Source organism: Acipenser ruthenus, chromosome 9 (assembly GCF_902713425.1).
Source record: "Acipenser ruthenus chromosome 9, fAciRut3.2 maternal haplotype, whole genome shotgun sequence".
In the NCBI taxonomy this organism is placed as follows: Eukaryota; Metazoa; Chordata; class Actinopteri; order Acipenseriformes; family Acipenseridae; genus Acipenser; species Acipenser ruthenus.
Window position 1 is genome coordinate 18,549,776 of NC_081197.1, and position 16,606 is coordinate 18,566,381.

Here is a 16,606-nt window from a genome sequence, read left to right on the forward strand (position 1 = left end):
ATCCTGTGATCTCAGAGTGTGGTTTGAAGGATAGGGGGTCAGTAACTCCTGCAAATAACTAGGTGCTAATCCATTCAGGGCCTTGTAAGTTAACAGCAAAATCTTAAAATAAATCCTATACTGCACAGGGAGCCAGTGTAAAGAGGCCAAAACAGGGCTAATATGTTCACTTTTCCTGGTGGTTTTAGTCAGAATTTTAGCAGCGGTATTCTGAACAAGCTGCAAGCAGGATACCACACGTTTGGGACATCAGAAAAAAGTGCATTACAATAATCAACACATGCATTAGTCTCTCGGCATCAGATACGGAAATAATTGGTCTAACTTGGGCTATATTTCTCAAATGGTAAAAAGATACTTTAGTAACTTCCCTAATATGAGTCTCAAATGATCAGGATCAAAGATGACCCCCAAACATTTAATTTCTAGTTTAAGTCTTGATGAGAGACTGCAAGAGTCGAGCTCATGTAGTCCCACATTTCCTTTTAGTTGATTCTGTGATCCCACTAGCATAACCTCTGTTTTATCTGAATTCAACATTAGAAAATTCTGTGACATCCAATGCTTTATCTATGTAAAGCAAGTAGCTAATAAAACCCAGGAAGAAGAAATTCCTGGTTTTACGGACAAATATAGCTAGGTATCATCAGCATAGCAATTAAAACAGCAAGGGACCTAGAATGGAGCCCTGTGGAACACCACAGACACCTTCCGATAATGCCGATTTTACCTCCCCAATTGAGACGAACTGAAACCTATCAGAAAGATAAGATTTGAACCAGGATAGGACAAGGCTAGACAGTCCTACTGTGCTTTCAAGATGATTCAGTAGGATGGAATGGTGTACAGTATCAAAGGCAGCACAGACCAAGAAGAATTAATACTGATGGAAAGCCCTAGTCTGAGCTTATCAGCAGATCGTTCACAACTCTGACAAGGGCCGTCTCGGCGTTATGTGCAGCACGTAAACCAGACAAGCTTCTCGACTATACCATTATGAAATTTTTGTAACTGAATTGCAACAACTCTCTCTAGAACATTATCTAAGAATGGTAGGTTGAAGATTGACCTATAGTTATTTTAGACTTTAGGGTCCAAATTGTGTTTCTTAACCCTTTGCAGTCCAATTATTTTGACCCTGTCTGGCTGGTCAGGTCTTATTTAATTTTGGGGAACAAAGTAACACTTTAGACCATGTGCTGTTCAAATTGAATTAAAGTGACTTTATTTACATAAAACATGTTTCAAATCACTATATAATTAAAGTGATACTCTGAGGAAAGAAAATTATACCAGTTTTTTCAACCAAAAACAAGTCTTTATTCATTGTTTTACTATTTATATGAGTGGACCATTGCAAAAAAAACCTGTAAAAAAAAATCACAACATTATTGTTTTTGTCAAGTTAGAGTGATTTTAGAGCAATCGCTCAGGACACCCCTAACAAAGAAAACAAGTGAAAAAAATAACTAAAAACAAATTTGTATGCATTTTATAACTATTTATTTGAGAACTGGCAAGATGATCAGAAATAGTAAGATCTAGGTTTATGACGTTCTTAACAGCTAAATCAGAAAAATTACCAGATCTAAAGTATGGCCACGATTATGTGTAGGACCTTTGACATGCAGGATACAATCTAAGGAATCCAGTAGCCTCAAAAATTCAAGGAGCTAGAATCAGAATCAATGTCAACATGAAGGTTAAAATCACCCAATAAAAGAATCCTATCATATTTGACTGTCAATATAAATAGCAGATCCCCAAATTCAGTCAGAAATAGCAGGTTTGACTTAAGTGGTCGATAAATATTTACAATATGAACAGGAAATGGACTGTTTAATGCTAAGGTTAAAACTTCAAAAGATGAATAACCTTCAACAATTTCCTGTTTGATTCTAAGTTCACTACGGAAAACAGTAGCAAGTCTACCTCCCCACCCAGCAGAGCGAGCTTTCTGGAAAAAAAAAATGGGTGAACAAGCCTCAGTCAGGGAAACATTGTCATTCGGTCCAAATCGGTCAATTTTTCAGTTAAAGAGAGAATATCAACGTTGTAATCCTGAATAAAATCAATAATTAACAGAGCCTTATTAGCCAGAGACCAGACATTAAATAAACCTAGGTGTAAATTGGTCCAATCAAGAGCATGTGATTGAGCAGGGGTAATAGGAATTTGACAAAGGTTACTGTAGCACACACCTCTGTGTTTACTCAGCGAGTAGCGGGAATGGCAGGATACTTTAACCTGAATTGTACATGCCTCTTTAGATTCCCTCCCCTCCCCAGTTCCTAGTTTAAATACCTTGCTAGGCGGTGATCGATGTTATCAGCTAGCTTTCTTGCCCCTGACCTATTAAGGTGCAGTCCATCTTTCCTATAATATCTATTTATTTTCCAAAAGCAATCCCAGTTGTTTATAAATCCCAGCCCTTCTTGCACACACCAACCAGCCAGCCAAGTATTTAAGGCCCTAATTCTACTGAATACTTCATCCCCACCACCAACAGCAGGTAGTAGACCTGAGAGAATAATTCTGCATCCTAACTTTTTCAGCTGTCTTATCAGAATCTCAGATTTTCTGTTGCTTATAGTTGTACCAGCATGTACAATGACCACAGCCTCTTTTTTGTGATTTAATAATATGTGCACTCCTGATTCAATATCCTTTACTTTTGCTCCAGGGAGGCAGGTAACAACCCTATTTACGGGATCTTTACAGCTAAAATCACAGTCGACATAGCGTATAATTGAATCACCTACTAACAACACCTCACCCCTGTTTTTATCCAGCACTAGGTCGTCATTGCTCAGTGCTTGGAATCTATTAGCTAGATCAATCTCTATGTTGACTGCTCGGTGTCATCCTCTTCTTTGTATTTTTTCTAACAGTTACCCAGTCCCCACTCACTTCCTGCCTTTCATCCATATTTACCTTCTCAGGTCCCTCTACACATACAGCTCCACTGTCATGCTGTGGCACTAAAACATCACATGGAGCAGGCGCATTTATAAAGTCAAAATCAGTGTCGTTTTCAGTCTCACCTTCAGTATCCAAAACCAGGAGTGGAAAGTAACAAAGTTGAAATACTTTGTTACACTACTTAAGTATTTTTGTTTTCTGTACTTTACTTAAGTACTTTATTTTTGGGATACTTTTACTTTTACTCAAGTATGTTTAGAAAATATTGTACTTTTTACTCCAGTACATTTCCCAGAAGCATCTCGTTACTCGTTCTTTCAGCACACTGACGCTTGCGCTGGCCAGGATTCTGATTGGATAAAGCAGACCCACATGCGCAGTGACTGCTTGTTTTGATGATGACATAGTATGTTGATGCCCAACCAGAGACCGTTTAAATTTTTAAAATAACCAATCAACAAACACAACGTTTAGCTGCAGAGGATGCATTAGTAGTTTAGAAGAGTAACAGGAATCTACAAGCAGTTTCAAAACAAGATTTCACATTTTTAACATTTGATCCTAGAATTGTTTCATGAATTGTGTTTTATTTATGAATAAAGGTTGTGACTAAAATTTAAATTTGAGATTTAAATTAATCATTTGAGCCTGATATTTGTTGTACTTTTAATCAAGTAGTTTTTTAGAAGGATACTTTGACTTTTCGTTTATGCTTCTGTGTATTCCAATTTCTAAAGTTCGACAACCTTCTTCATTAAAGAATACGTGACAGAGCACGTCTTGCAAATAAAGTTTTCCTTAAATTCAAATGTGTTGACCAAGAAATACAGATGAAAGCACGCATTTCGGAAAGTATGCAAAATGATAGAAATGAAGGGTATAAATAGCAGTATAGGGAAGGAGAAGTGGTGCAGCAGTCAGAGGTTGTTGTTTTTTTGTTAGTTTAATGTGAAAATATTAATAGTGATAAATTCAAATAAGAAGCATTTGTTAAAAAAAGTATAGTATAGTATAGTATAGTATAGTATAGTATAGTATAGTTTAGTTTTAAAACTATTTTTAATCTACATGTCCCAGTTCTGAGCTTTGGAAATCTGGTCAAATCTGGACACTCAAGTCCTATTTTTAATGAATTATCTCCTTTACCTGTATTACACTATGGGGGCAAATATGTTGGAAAATGGCTTTTAGATATGTAAATATATCAGCCTTGTCCCCACATATGGAGAGGTAAACAGAATTCCAGAATAGCAAAAGTAATAATTCCTACTTTTTTTCACTGTTGAATTGTACAAGATACACAATACCCAATTGCCTAGTTACAGTGATAGGAGAATGTCATTATATTATTGGCAGTAGCTTTTTTGTGCCATAGCTGGCAATTCTTTATGATTTTCAATGATGTCAGTTACTGTACATGCTTCGGACTTTTGGCCTCTTTTACAACGCTAGTTATATGACTCAATAAGCACAGCTGTGATTTTACAGATTATTTCCAAGGGGAATCTAGATATAGTTGTATTTAACACTTGGGTGAACTTCACAGGGAGCATAAGTGAATTGATCCTGGGAGCTTCCAGAACTTAGAGCCTACTCATAACAAGAACTACAAATATAAACAAACTGAAAGGATTTTTTTCCTCTCTGTAGACATAACTTAAACACAAGGTCCCTGTATGCACTAATATTCTTGTCAAATATCTGAGACTAAATAATTGCTTACTTGTGTCTGAGAAACATAAATACATGAGATAAGTTAGCACCCCTGCTAACCATTAGAATTCTGTAACCTGCTGCACTACTTTCAATTTAACACCAAAATTCTGGTCATGCTGTAATCTGTAAATTGCATATTAAGTGCATTTTACACATTCAATTAATCAAAGCGAGATTCCATTTAAAAGACGCTGTGTCAGTTTACAGCACATGTCTCCAGTGCATCCAAGTCTTGATGATGCAGCTCCATCTCTAGGACTTTGCATTTGCAGAAATAATAATGGCAAGCCTGGTGAGATTTAAAAAAATTACCACAAAAGCATTGACTGGAAAATAGGAATTCTTGAGCTCCAATGACCTGATCTCTTATACACTTTAGAGAAATCAGGCCCAGATGTTTCATATCTCCCATATGCCCAAAAATAAATTAGTGGCAAGTAGCAAAGGAAATGTGTTAATTTGTTACAGGGAATGTTTATTGCATTAATTAGACAACAGCAAATGAAGTTGTTGCTGTTTACAAAGTTTTTGCTATTTACGACAATTACATTTAATCGATCACAAAATAACATTTTCATGGACGATGAATAGGCTGTCGATTGATAGGCCTGCATCCAACAACTTTGGCTACTCAATTGAAATTTATAACAAACCCATACATTCCCATATTTTTTCCCTTTGTCAATATGGGGATTGTAATTAGGCCCCAGTAATAACTTCCTATCTCCCAGCTAATCAATATTTTAGCTAAAGGCGATAATGCCTAATGAGTGCTGGTAGATTTGCCAGGCAAACCAATGAATCTTACTGTTACTGTTACCATGGAAATGAATTTACCTCCTAGGAACTTGAGGCTGACAGAAGGTTGCAATGAATCTAAATTTAAAATGTAAATTCATGTTCAGACATGCTTTAAATACTGGTTAGTGTACAAACCCTTATTGGGGATGTTATGGTTATGTGAAACGCGTTGTAAATTATCTACCATTTTTTTCTTAGGCATCTTTTTTTTTTTTTTTTAATACATGCTTTTTCTAAGAAAGCCAGTTTTACCCAGTTCTAGTTCTGAGTGTAGAGCGGTACAAACAGAAATAGAGATTTATCCTAGAGACTGGGGTTATAAGCCTGTGGTCTTCATCACTTTGCTGCAAATATGTTACAAAAAACATGGTAATGAGTGAATACAAATTGTTCTTTTATGCAGACATACTGTATTGCCATATAAGCAGGATCTCTGACAACTTTACATTTATTATCAGCTGCTATTAAGAAAACATTTTTCATAAGTGTGCCTGCCTAAATGTGAATTAAAGATTGAGAAAAAAAAAACAAAAACATTAAAATGGAAACTTTATTCAAGTACTTTTGGGAAGTGGGTTTATACTGTACTTTCACATTATGCATATATTATACCGTATAATAATAATAATAATAATAATAATAATAATAATAATAATACCACCACCATGTTCCCACAGGAACAAATGTGCTTTCACACCCTTACTAACAAATTGCATTACTACTTATATGTACTCATTGAATATTCCCACTCCAACATTTCTGCTTCTAATTATAATTTCAAGGGTCTCTTCAATGATAAATAGCCATAAAGCAGCAATGGAATGTTCGTTAGGAATGGCCCGGGAGTGAAGCACTATTTAGCAAATGTAGCAAGCAGTATTTCAAAGCAGAGACTTTGTGTTCAGGCTATGAGAGTCTCTTCTTGTAATCACCATGGCTACCTGGACCTGACAGATGCTTATTTGGAATGCAGAGAGGGGATATATTAGCCTATAGTTGTGGAAATGGCTAATACAGAGCCATCAGTTTGAATGATTGTTTTCCTGAGGTGCCACTTTTATCATTCAAACCCTAGTTTGGAGCTCTAAGCGTGCCTGTCCTATTTCAGACAGATAGAGTTTATTTGGATTCCAGCTAAATTGCTTCTCATTTAAATCCTCACATTAGCAGGCATTTTGTTATCTGCCTACTACCTTGGAATGCTTAAAGGTCTCTATCATATAATTTTTATCAGTGCATGTTAGACCACTTATTTATCTAATAGTTTTACTTTTTTCTCCATGAGACCATAAAAAAGGAATGGTTGTATCATTAGAACTGCACAAGTAATGGCAAGCATATGTGCTTGCTCATTACATTAAAGTATTGTGTCTTACTACATTCTGGTTTGAGTGCTGCAGGGGACATAGTATTGTGCATATCATCATAGCGCACACAGCTTTTCACACTGCTTACACTGTTTTTTCATGATGGAATAACTGATTCCCATTGAAGAAAGCAAAACCAGATGGGACATAAGTCTAACATTTCTTCCTATGACCTGATTTTGACTGTTTGGGAAGGACACAGTGGCAAAAACTACATCTGCTCTGGTCCCTTCTAGGTGTATTTATAGACAGCACTGTTACAAGTGTCTTACTATGGAGCAGAGTGGACGGTTTATAAATATTAAATCTTTATGCCATGCCAGACAGCACATACCCATTCTCTAATCGCATATCCTTGCTGAAAGTTAAAATATATTCTTTGTTTTGTAAAAAGGGCAGCAGGGCTGTGATCCAGGGAGCAATATGAATGTGCATTTTCTTCCAGGAGGGATACTCTTCAAATCTCCAGGGAACACTGCACAGCCCTTTCCTGGGTAGCCTGGAAAAGCTACCAATGCCTTATTAGTCGTGAAGGTGTCTGCTAATAGCAATCCCCTTTTCCTGTTTTAGCCGCCCAGGACTACTAAATGCAAGTGACCCAGGTTACCCTTGGCTGGCTGACTCTTGGCCTGCTACAAGCATTCCTGGCAACAATGGGCCTAATGACCTTGGAAACTTTAGCCGCGGAGGTAAGTTAAATATCTGCCTTTAATGTGGTATGCCATGTGACTTTAGGAATTCATGTTTATTATACAGCCACTTGTGAAACATATCCTGCCATCCCCTAGACTTTCTTTGAAGGCTGTGAAGCTAGAAGAGGAACAGTGGGCATTTGATGGCACATTTCAATCTTGTCCAGTCATAATAAATAAATAAATGTAAGGCCATACGGACAATAGTTTTCAATGGCTCAGATTCGATGGCATATCGTGAATAATGGGAAACATTCTTGTGTGGTAAAATATTCCATACTTCACTTTTGCCTTCAAAGATATGGAGGGAAAAAAGATGGTTTTAGGCAGTGAGACGTGAAGGACAAGCACAAGTCCCGTCACAGATGCTGATAGCTAAGCGATGGTTGTACATCATTTTCCCTTCATTGGCTCATGAACCTTGTCTCAGCTGAAATGCACACATGCAGAATGACACATTTATTTTTCATTTGAAAACCTTGATAGTCCAGGCTACCTCTGCATCATTGGTTTCCTTCATTCCCCTATGCTTATCACAGATGCTCTACCACTGGTGCCAAGCCAAGGGGACAAATCCGGAACTATGCTCTCAGACGGAGCCATCTATAGCAGTATCGACTTTACCACTAAGGCCAGCTACAATAGCCCCAGTCAGATTCCTCAGGCCACCCCTTATGCCACCACACAGATCCTGCACTCCAACAGCATCCATGAACTTGCCGTTGACCTCCCTGACCCTCAGTGGAAGGCCTCAATCCAGGCCAAGCAAGACCTGACAGGATTGGGTTACTCGCTGCCAGACAAAACATCATGTAACAACAGTAAGTGAAGCCTTCCACTCAAAAAGTATGTAAGGTTAACATGCTTACATGGGTCACTTTATAGCATGTAAATTATTTGACAATTAATATTAGCCTTAACCCTTCACCTGATAACCTCAAAGTGCTGGTAAAATGGTCAAGTCAACTATATGTTTAAGTTCCAAACTAACTTTTTTTGTAGCACTTAAAGTAACTTTTTTGTAGCCTAAAATATTTTAGTTCAGTGAACTGGTTGATTAATTTGGCCATAAATAATGACTGACCTCTTCTAGAAACTACCAGAAAGAGGAGTAGGTATTTAAATAATACCTTTTAACGCTTCCCTGAAAGGCATTGGGTGAAAGGGAGAGGGTTATACACAGTTTTAAAACACAACTTTTCACAACCTTTGCTTCTGCTTTGAATGCTAACTGCACGCTTCGCATGTGCTTGTGCTGCCAGCAAATCACCTGATGCCACTGTGATTTTTGCCCTTTAACCCTTAGCCCTACTTTTCATTCCTGACTACCGATTGGCTGAAGGATTGTCTAATAGAATGCCACACAACCAGTCACAAGATTTCAGCACCACCAGCTCTCAAAACAGCTCAGAAAGGAGTGGCAGTCTCTCAGGTTGGTTTAATCACACAGAACAGAGAAATAGTTCTCACCAATAGTTTGTTAATATGCAACCAGCTACAATTTTTGCACGCACCATCAATTAATAACCCTAACCTCAAGTAAGTCTGTATTAACTCCCAAAAAATGCTTTGCTCTAACACTGCAACTAAAATCATTATTTTTGAAATGCAAGGTGTTTTTGTTTACAATTTGACTGTATCGCTGATACTCAAGGTTTGCTACAGTAGTCTTTCATAATTTTACATGTATACAATATTAGTACAAGACTAAAAAAAAAACTTATCCTGGTGAAAGCGTTCGCCTTGCTCCTCCGAGTACGCTCCCATGTTCTCCTTGAATTTGTCAAGATGAGCATCAAGGATATGGACTTTGAGGGACATCCTACAGCCCATTGTGCCATAGTTCATCACCAGAGTCTCAACCAGCTCCACATAGTTTTCGGCCTTGTGATTGCCCAGGAAGCCCCGAACCACTGCGACAAAACTGTTCCAAGCCGCTTTCTCCTTACTAGTGAGCTTCTTGGGGAATTCATTGCACTCCAGGATCTTCTTTATCTGTGGTCCGACGAAGACATTGGCTTTGACCTTTGCCTCAGACAGCTTAGGGAAGAAATCTTGAAGGTACTTGAAGGCTCCTTATCTAGAGCTCTGACAAATTGTTTCATAAGGCCCAATTTGATGTGCAGTGGTGGCATCAGCACCTTTCGGGGGTCCACCAGTGGCTCCCACTTGATGTTGTTCCTCCCCACAGAGAACTCGGTCCGCTGTGGCCAGTTCCGCCTGTGGTAGTGCCCCTTGGTGTCCCTGCTGTCCCAAAGGCAAAGATAGCAGGGAAACTTGGTAAAACCACCTTGGAGACCCATCAGGAATGCCACCATTTTGAAGTCTCCTATGACCTTGATGCCATCTCAGAAAAATGCAGATATGTTTCCACTTAGGCAGCTGGAACTAAACTGAACTGGTGGGCTTAAGGCCCCTGTATTTATACTACTATTTATATTACTGGAAAGTTCTAGAAGTTACTCCAAGTTTACTCAGCACTGAATCTATCTGGAATGTTCTGGAAAATAGGTAAATATCACTGTCCTGGTCACAAAAGCAAAGTTTGTGGGGAGTAATAGACATTTTCTATACTTTTGAGGCATAAGCAATTAGGAAATAACACTTACTACCCAGGAACCAAAAAAAAAAAATTGTTACACGGTGTAATGCATCACCATACAAGAAAAAGAAAGATGTTGCTCTTGATGTAAACCTCTTATACATGTACATATATGATATATACAAGTTTCCCAACAGAACCGTAGCTTCAGCAATTCTGATCCTTCAGGGTAGTTTATGAACAGAGCTAAAATCCAGCACTTTAGGTTAATGATATACAAATTATCCAGTCAAAATGTTTTGTACAGGACATTTTTTAAAATACTGGTAGTACATCTACAAATAGGATAATAATAATAATAATAATAATAATAATAATAATAATAATAATAATAATAATAATAATAATAAATACCTGAATCCGAATTGGTTATATATTTGTTGTTGTTGGGGATCCCAGTACTACGGTAGTCCATACCAGTTCAACACATTTCTCAGTCGGTGCTAATCCACCCGGGACTTTCTGGAACTTCGTTATGTAAGTCTTGCAGAAAGTTGATGTTAAGCCTCATATTTGTCTTTTTGAACAAGTTCATGGAACCAATTTTTTCATGTTTTTGTTCTTGTAAAACAAATCTTGCTCAATGAATTAGGTTTAAGAGATTTTACTTCAGCTGTAGGTGGTCGCTCAAGCCTGGTGCTGTCGGTAGCCCGCAGCAATAATACAGGAGACAACTGGCACCAGCTATGCTACATTTCGGGGTACAAACGTGACTTTTTTTGGCCTCGGTTGGTACCCATGATATATGCTACGTAAGGCTTGTGTGCAATAAATTGCATCATATTGTTAAGGGACAGAAAAGTCCAGATAACAAAATGATGAAAAAAAAAAAACATTCTGTGCTTTGTGAATTATTTCATTATTTATTTATTCATGTATTTATTTTTTGTAAAGGGCTGCATTTTTAAAATTTGTAGTAGCTTCAGTATTTTTTAATAACCTTGCTTATAAAACAACTAAACTATAAAGCATTATCATTTTAGCAGTCAAAAACGTTGAATAAATGGTGTCACATAAAAAAAATACTGAAAGAAGAGGTCTCTAAACTCCTCGTACTGCATGCTTATTTTTTCCTATTTGGTCAAACAGCTTGTCAGGGCTACTTCCAGCAGATCTCATGGCCTTAAGTTATAGTAGAAAGTTGCACGAGGTTACGTCACAAATGGGATCTTCACTGCTGAAGTCTCATGACAATAAGGTACGGCTTTAGAACATGTCTCCATGCATAGTATTTGGTCAATTTGGTGGCTTTTTAGCATGAGAAGACGATTTACCAACCCTTTTAAGCTGTACCATGGTTTGGCCACGCACAACCTATAGAGTGAGGAATGTGCATGGTATGTGCTGCTGCGTCACATTCTCACAACAATAGAGAGAAACTTTGGAGTTTCTAAACTGGAAACCCCACCAATGAAACACATTTTGTAAGTGTTGAGCAATAAAATAAAGCTGGATCGACATTTTCACAGTTCCTGATGCTGATGCTATCAGTTTAACATACTTGAAAATTATCATGTAGTTTAGCTAGATACTGAAATCTGATGTTGGCATTCAAAACACACATGAATTGGAATCAACGTAATATTTGTTTGTGTTGCATATGCATTCACTAGATACCATTTAGGACTGTATTGTATAAAACATGTTTCCAAGAACAAATAGCAGTGACCATTGACCAGTCTTATGAGAAGGAGCCTTGCTTTGAAAGAAAACCAAATTTATGTTTCACTTAATAAAATAAGGACTTCTTTGACCTATAAGAAGTCTTAAGGAAGTAAAAGTAAAATGAAAAAGCCACTCTAGATCAGCTATAATATCTGCTTCATGAGTATAATGGCTTGATATGTATTGGATTAGAAACCAGTTAAAGCACTGGCTTGTAACTATATTACACAGGAGCCTCTGTGTCCTATAAATGACATTGTAATTCTCAGTACACAAGTTTTATTGTAGCCAGTAACCATTAGAAGTAAAATGGGAAATTATCTCACTGCTATAGCCAGTAAAGTATTTCAGTATTCAAGTTTTTTGCAAAGCATGTGTCATCTCTGAAGCGACTGAAAGAGCCCCCCAAAATGGAATACCTACTTTACTTTCTGAGCAAAATCTTGGATGGAACCCAAAGCAATGACATAAGCTTATTTTAAAAAGCAGAACATAATGTGGTAGAAGGATATTCAGGGCATGTGCAAAACTATCTTTGATGGAATACATATGTTATCATGGCAATAGACCCCTAGACCCTGAAACTTAAAAAAAATAAATCCTGTTATTGTTAATACGTATAAACGTGACTAATCTTTTTTTCATGTTATACTCCTTCCTACGTCATCACTTTCTTTAGTGTGCATATGTCAACAGCCGCTATATGTATCACTAATTACAACAAGCACTGTAAGCGGACAATAATAGGCTACGTTCAAAACAAAGATATGGACAATTTGAAAAAAACGAGGTTCACACCAATAACAAAAGAATTTAAACAAAAATGAAAATACAAGAAGAAAAACACTTACTTACATAAACCTCACAAAGTCAAATTTGCATTCAGTGGGAGAAATGAGAGAATTTCACCAGATACCTGAAAAAGACAGACAAACACTTTTCAAATTTCATCTAATCAATAAAAAAAACAAACAATGGGGCTGACTTTGAACCAATTTCCTCGGAAGCATTTAGCAGCATTGTGCAGACATAACTATGAATGCAGCATTTTCTACAGCATTGAGTCCAGTTTACAAAAACAAAATTATCTTTCTCAGCCAAACAAAACAGCTTAATCGGATCGATTATCAACTAAAGAGTTTATCGCAGATACATTTTTTTTACAATTTAATCATGCATTAAAAGTGCATTCTGGATAGAGAGAGAACTGTGTTCTGCTATTTAGGGAAGTGATGGATTTGAAGCGTGCTCTCTCTCCTCGGAAGTGGTAGGACACTGTGATTTTAAGCTTGTATAAAGAGGGGTTAAAGTTGTGTAAAAATCATAACTGTTGTCTTGTTTTGTACAAAGGATTGCTGATAGTGTACTAAGGATGTAGATACGTATTTGGAACTGGAATGTTTATCTACGCTGATTTAAATGATTGCCAAACTACAAAGTTACTCATGTGCATTGTAACCAGCTGTGGTGAACGCTGTGGTAAAATCCAGATTGGCGCATTTATCCTGACCAACATAATAAACTGTTGATTTAGTTATAAACCTTGGAGTGTTTTTTGTTTCCGTGTTTGTGCATTGCTAATAATTTAGCTGTTTAGGGGTTACCCCCGAGTGGTTAAACAGTACGCGTAACTGTGCTGCTCTGGTCCTTGGGGCTTGTGTGACTCAGTTATCGGGTACCTATATCTGTTTTATTAGGGTAATAGGACAGAATGATAACATTTGTTACATTTACTAAAATAAAAATAATAATAAAAATGGTTTTAAAAAGACTAAAATTCCATTGGGCTTTTTTTTAAAAATTATTTTAAAGTATTACTATGCAGGACAGCCACTATAAGGTTACCATTCTTAAAAAATGTGCACGGATTAATCTACCAATTAATTAGCTAATGCCCATAAATGAACTGATCTAATTTATATATATATATATATATATATATATATATATATATATATTTTTTTTTTTTTTTTTTACCAAATTGCAGTTAGTAAAGTTAGTAAATCTATTGCCTTTGATTTATTTTGCAATCCTATATCTATAAACAAAAAAACATCCAAAGTCCCTATAAACCCAAGGTACCAAGTACTACGGTTGACTAAACTTATTAAAAACGTATTAACTCCTTAAAAAAAGTCAACACATTGAAAAATTTACAGCAAGACCAACACAATGGCAGCAGTAACAACAATTTGCTTCATAGCACTCTCAGGAGGAGGAAAATCAAAAAATAATAAAACAAAGAAAAAAAAAACACTTTGCTTGAATAGCAGTATGGCAATTCTGTAGGGAGTTGAATTCACTCATTAAAAACAACCCCTGCAATGCACTACAGTAAACATTTTTCAGCCTCACTTGTTGAACGGCAGTGATGTTATGGAGTGCATAAGGGCTATATATCATACTCATCTCTGAAAAATAACTGCTGAAAATATGAATTTTTCCTAATGGGATGAAACAACTAAAGTGTGTGGTTTAGTGGTTACAGTGCAGACAGGGAAACAGAACATCCTGTAACTATATACTGCAGTGTAATTGTAATGAGTGGTCACAACTGTGTGTGACTTGTCCACTTGTAACTAAAAAGAACATGCCCCCCTGCTATAATCTAGATTTGGCATAACTGTTGGGGGAACCTGGGCACATATTATATACAATAAAAACTATGTGCAATTAGTGTGCTTCTGTGGGTTATGCTAATTCCAAGCATTTCTGATTGCCACCACACAATTTAAATTAACAGTGTATTCTTAACTTAAATACTGTATATACCAGTGTTTCTCAACGGGGGCGGTACCGCCCCCCAAAGGGTGTTCTGAAGCCAAAGGGGGGTGTTTACATCCAAGAGGGTGGGAGGGGGGCGTTTTAGCTAAAAAAAAAGGGGGTGTTCTGTTTCGTTAATTAAAATTTTAAGGAAACTTTTTATTTCAAAATGTTGATTTACTACTTACACACAATGTGCCAGTGATGTACTCACTTACTCGTGCACTATAAGATTGTGTAAACATAAGTCAGAAATGGTTGATTTTGCCATTTGTCATGCAAATTTAGTATGGTCCAATCAGAACGAAGCAACTGTTCCATTTATGCCTGTTGCCATGTTACAGTACACGTCTGAATTTAACAGTTTATTCTTATTGTTATCTACTAATGTGCATTTGAAGAGATTTTTGGAATTGGTTCTGTCATTGGAACTGGGTATTTCTACTCCGGTTCCACAACCATTTCGAAAAACATGTCCGTATGTCAATATGTGAGCGGAAGGGGGGGTCAATAATAGACTGTGAAAACCGGAGATACATAAAAGATGGTATGTGCAAACAGGTCAGTGTATATGTCAGGATCCCAAGCCGAACTACGACCCCATTGGCTTGGGGTTAGATTACTTTTTGAGACAGCTGAAATCATGTAGTGTTTGGCTTGGGGTTGTCTTGCCAATGATCTCGTCGAGGTGCAGAAGATTCACTTTACCTAAAGCGTTTTCATTACTTCATATAAACGTGAGACTGAATTATTCTCCAGGGAAATAAATATAATTAAAATAAAAACTGCTAATGCCATAATAAATATTTTGCAGCCCTTTTTTCTTTAGTGTGAACGTGTCAATTATAGTTATCAAATGCATTTTTGACAGAAATTAATGTTTTAATAATCAGTTTAATTAAAAACATAATAGTACTAACTGGTACCGGATCCCTGATATTTGTATCTGGTTCGTCGGTTCCAAAGCACAATTTTGGTGTCTTCAGCAATCCTTGATCACAAATAACTAAGACAAACCTATGCTGAGCCTTAAATTGGATTAAATATGTTTGGCTACCAGCTCCAGTGCATTCGCACTAAGCACATCAAAAAAAATGTTAAAAGGAGGAGGAACATTCTGAGTGAAACCTAAAAACTTAAATTGTAATAGACTCTACAGATACCATTAGTGTGTTCAAACTGCTGTAGAAGCATCATGTATGTGAATGTAGATTACATTTCAGCTGAACACAATCATCTTTCCACCTAGGGCTGTAAATCTACATTTAATTGACTACACGTTTAAACCCATTGTTAATCCGGTCATTTAACCATTTAAACGGCCATAAATTTAATGTTTCACTCATTTCATATTTGTATATTTTACTTCCAATATTGTAAGTCATATTTTAACCTTGGTTTGTTATTCAAAACGCGTACCATACAGATCCACTTAAAGACAAACAATGGTAAGCATAAGGATTGTAAGTTAGCACTAAAATGTAATTTATTTTAATATCATAAAAAAAATATTCATAGTCGATTTTACAACGTACCATTTCTCCATAAGCTCCATAAAAAGTGTGTGTATCCAACATCGAAAAAACATTACAAAACAACGCAATATTTAAATTAAACTTAAACACAGTGCACAAGATTTCATTTTCAGTTTCATTCACTCGTATATTGTTGGCAGGAAACAAATGTATCCAGAACCAAAAACCTTTTTTTTTCATAAAAAATCAAGCTGTTGTCTGATACATTACTAGTTCCCAGTGTCCCTCCCCTTCACAACGTCGCTTGCGCATTAACGTGAAAAAATAAAGACTTAATTTCCCAGCGTCCGTCGTATGCACACCGCAGGCAAGGCGAACAGCACAAAAACGTAAACCTACAGGCTTCTACTTTTTCCATTTGGTTTGAGTTCGTGGTCATTGGATTTAGAGTATTGTTTTATCTAATTGTATTGAAAAATATTATTGTTAACTTTAAAAATGGGTTGTATTTTTTATTTTAGTGCAGTGTGGGGGGCTCCAAAGGAAACAGATAGGCAGGGAGCAGAGTAGTAAAAAAAATAAAAATAATGTTTCATAACTTTT

The 16,606-nt window shown here is 36.6% G+C and overlaps 1 protein-coding gene across 10 annotated transcripts in view; it reads left to right on the forward strand.

The window, feature by feature from the left end:
• The window catches only part of LOC117405606 (roundabout homolog 2), a 714,952-nt gene that overhangs the window by 671,129 nt on the left and 27,217 nt on the right, over positions 1-16,606 (forward strand). For 7 of the 10 annotated variants that reach the window (XM_059031304.1, XM_059031303.1, XM_059031309.1 and 4 more), the window contains 3 exons: positions 7,377-7,495; positions 8,038-8,319; positions 8,805-8,930. In XM_059031304.1, coding sequence (XP_058887287.1) covers positions 7,377-7,495; positions 8,038-8,319; positions 8,805-8,930 — 527 coding nt within the window. The remainder of the gene's footprint in view (positions 1-7,376; positions 7,496-8,037; positions 8,320-8,804; positions 8,931-16,606) is intronic. The other 3 variants (XM_059031307.1, XM_059031308.1, XM_059031311.1) reach the window with 1 other exon arrangement.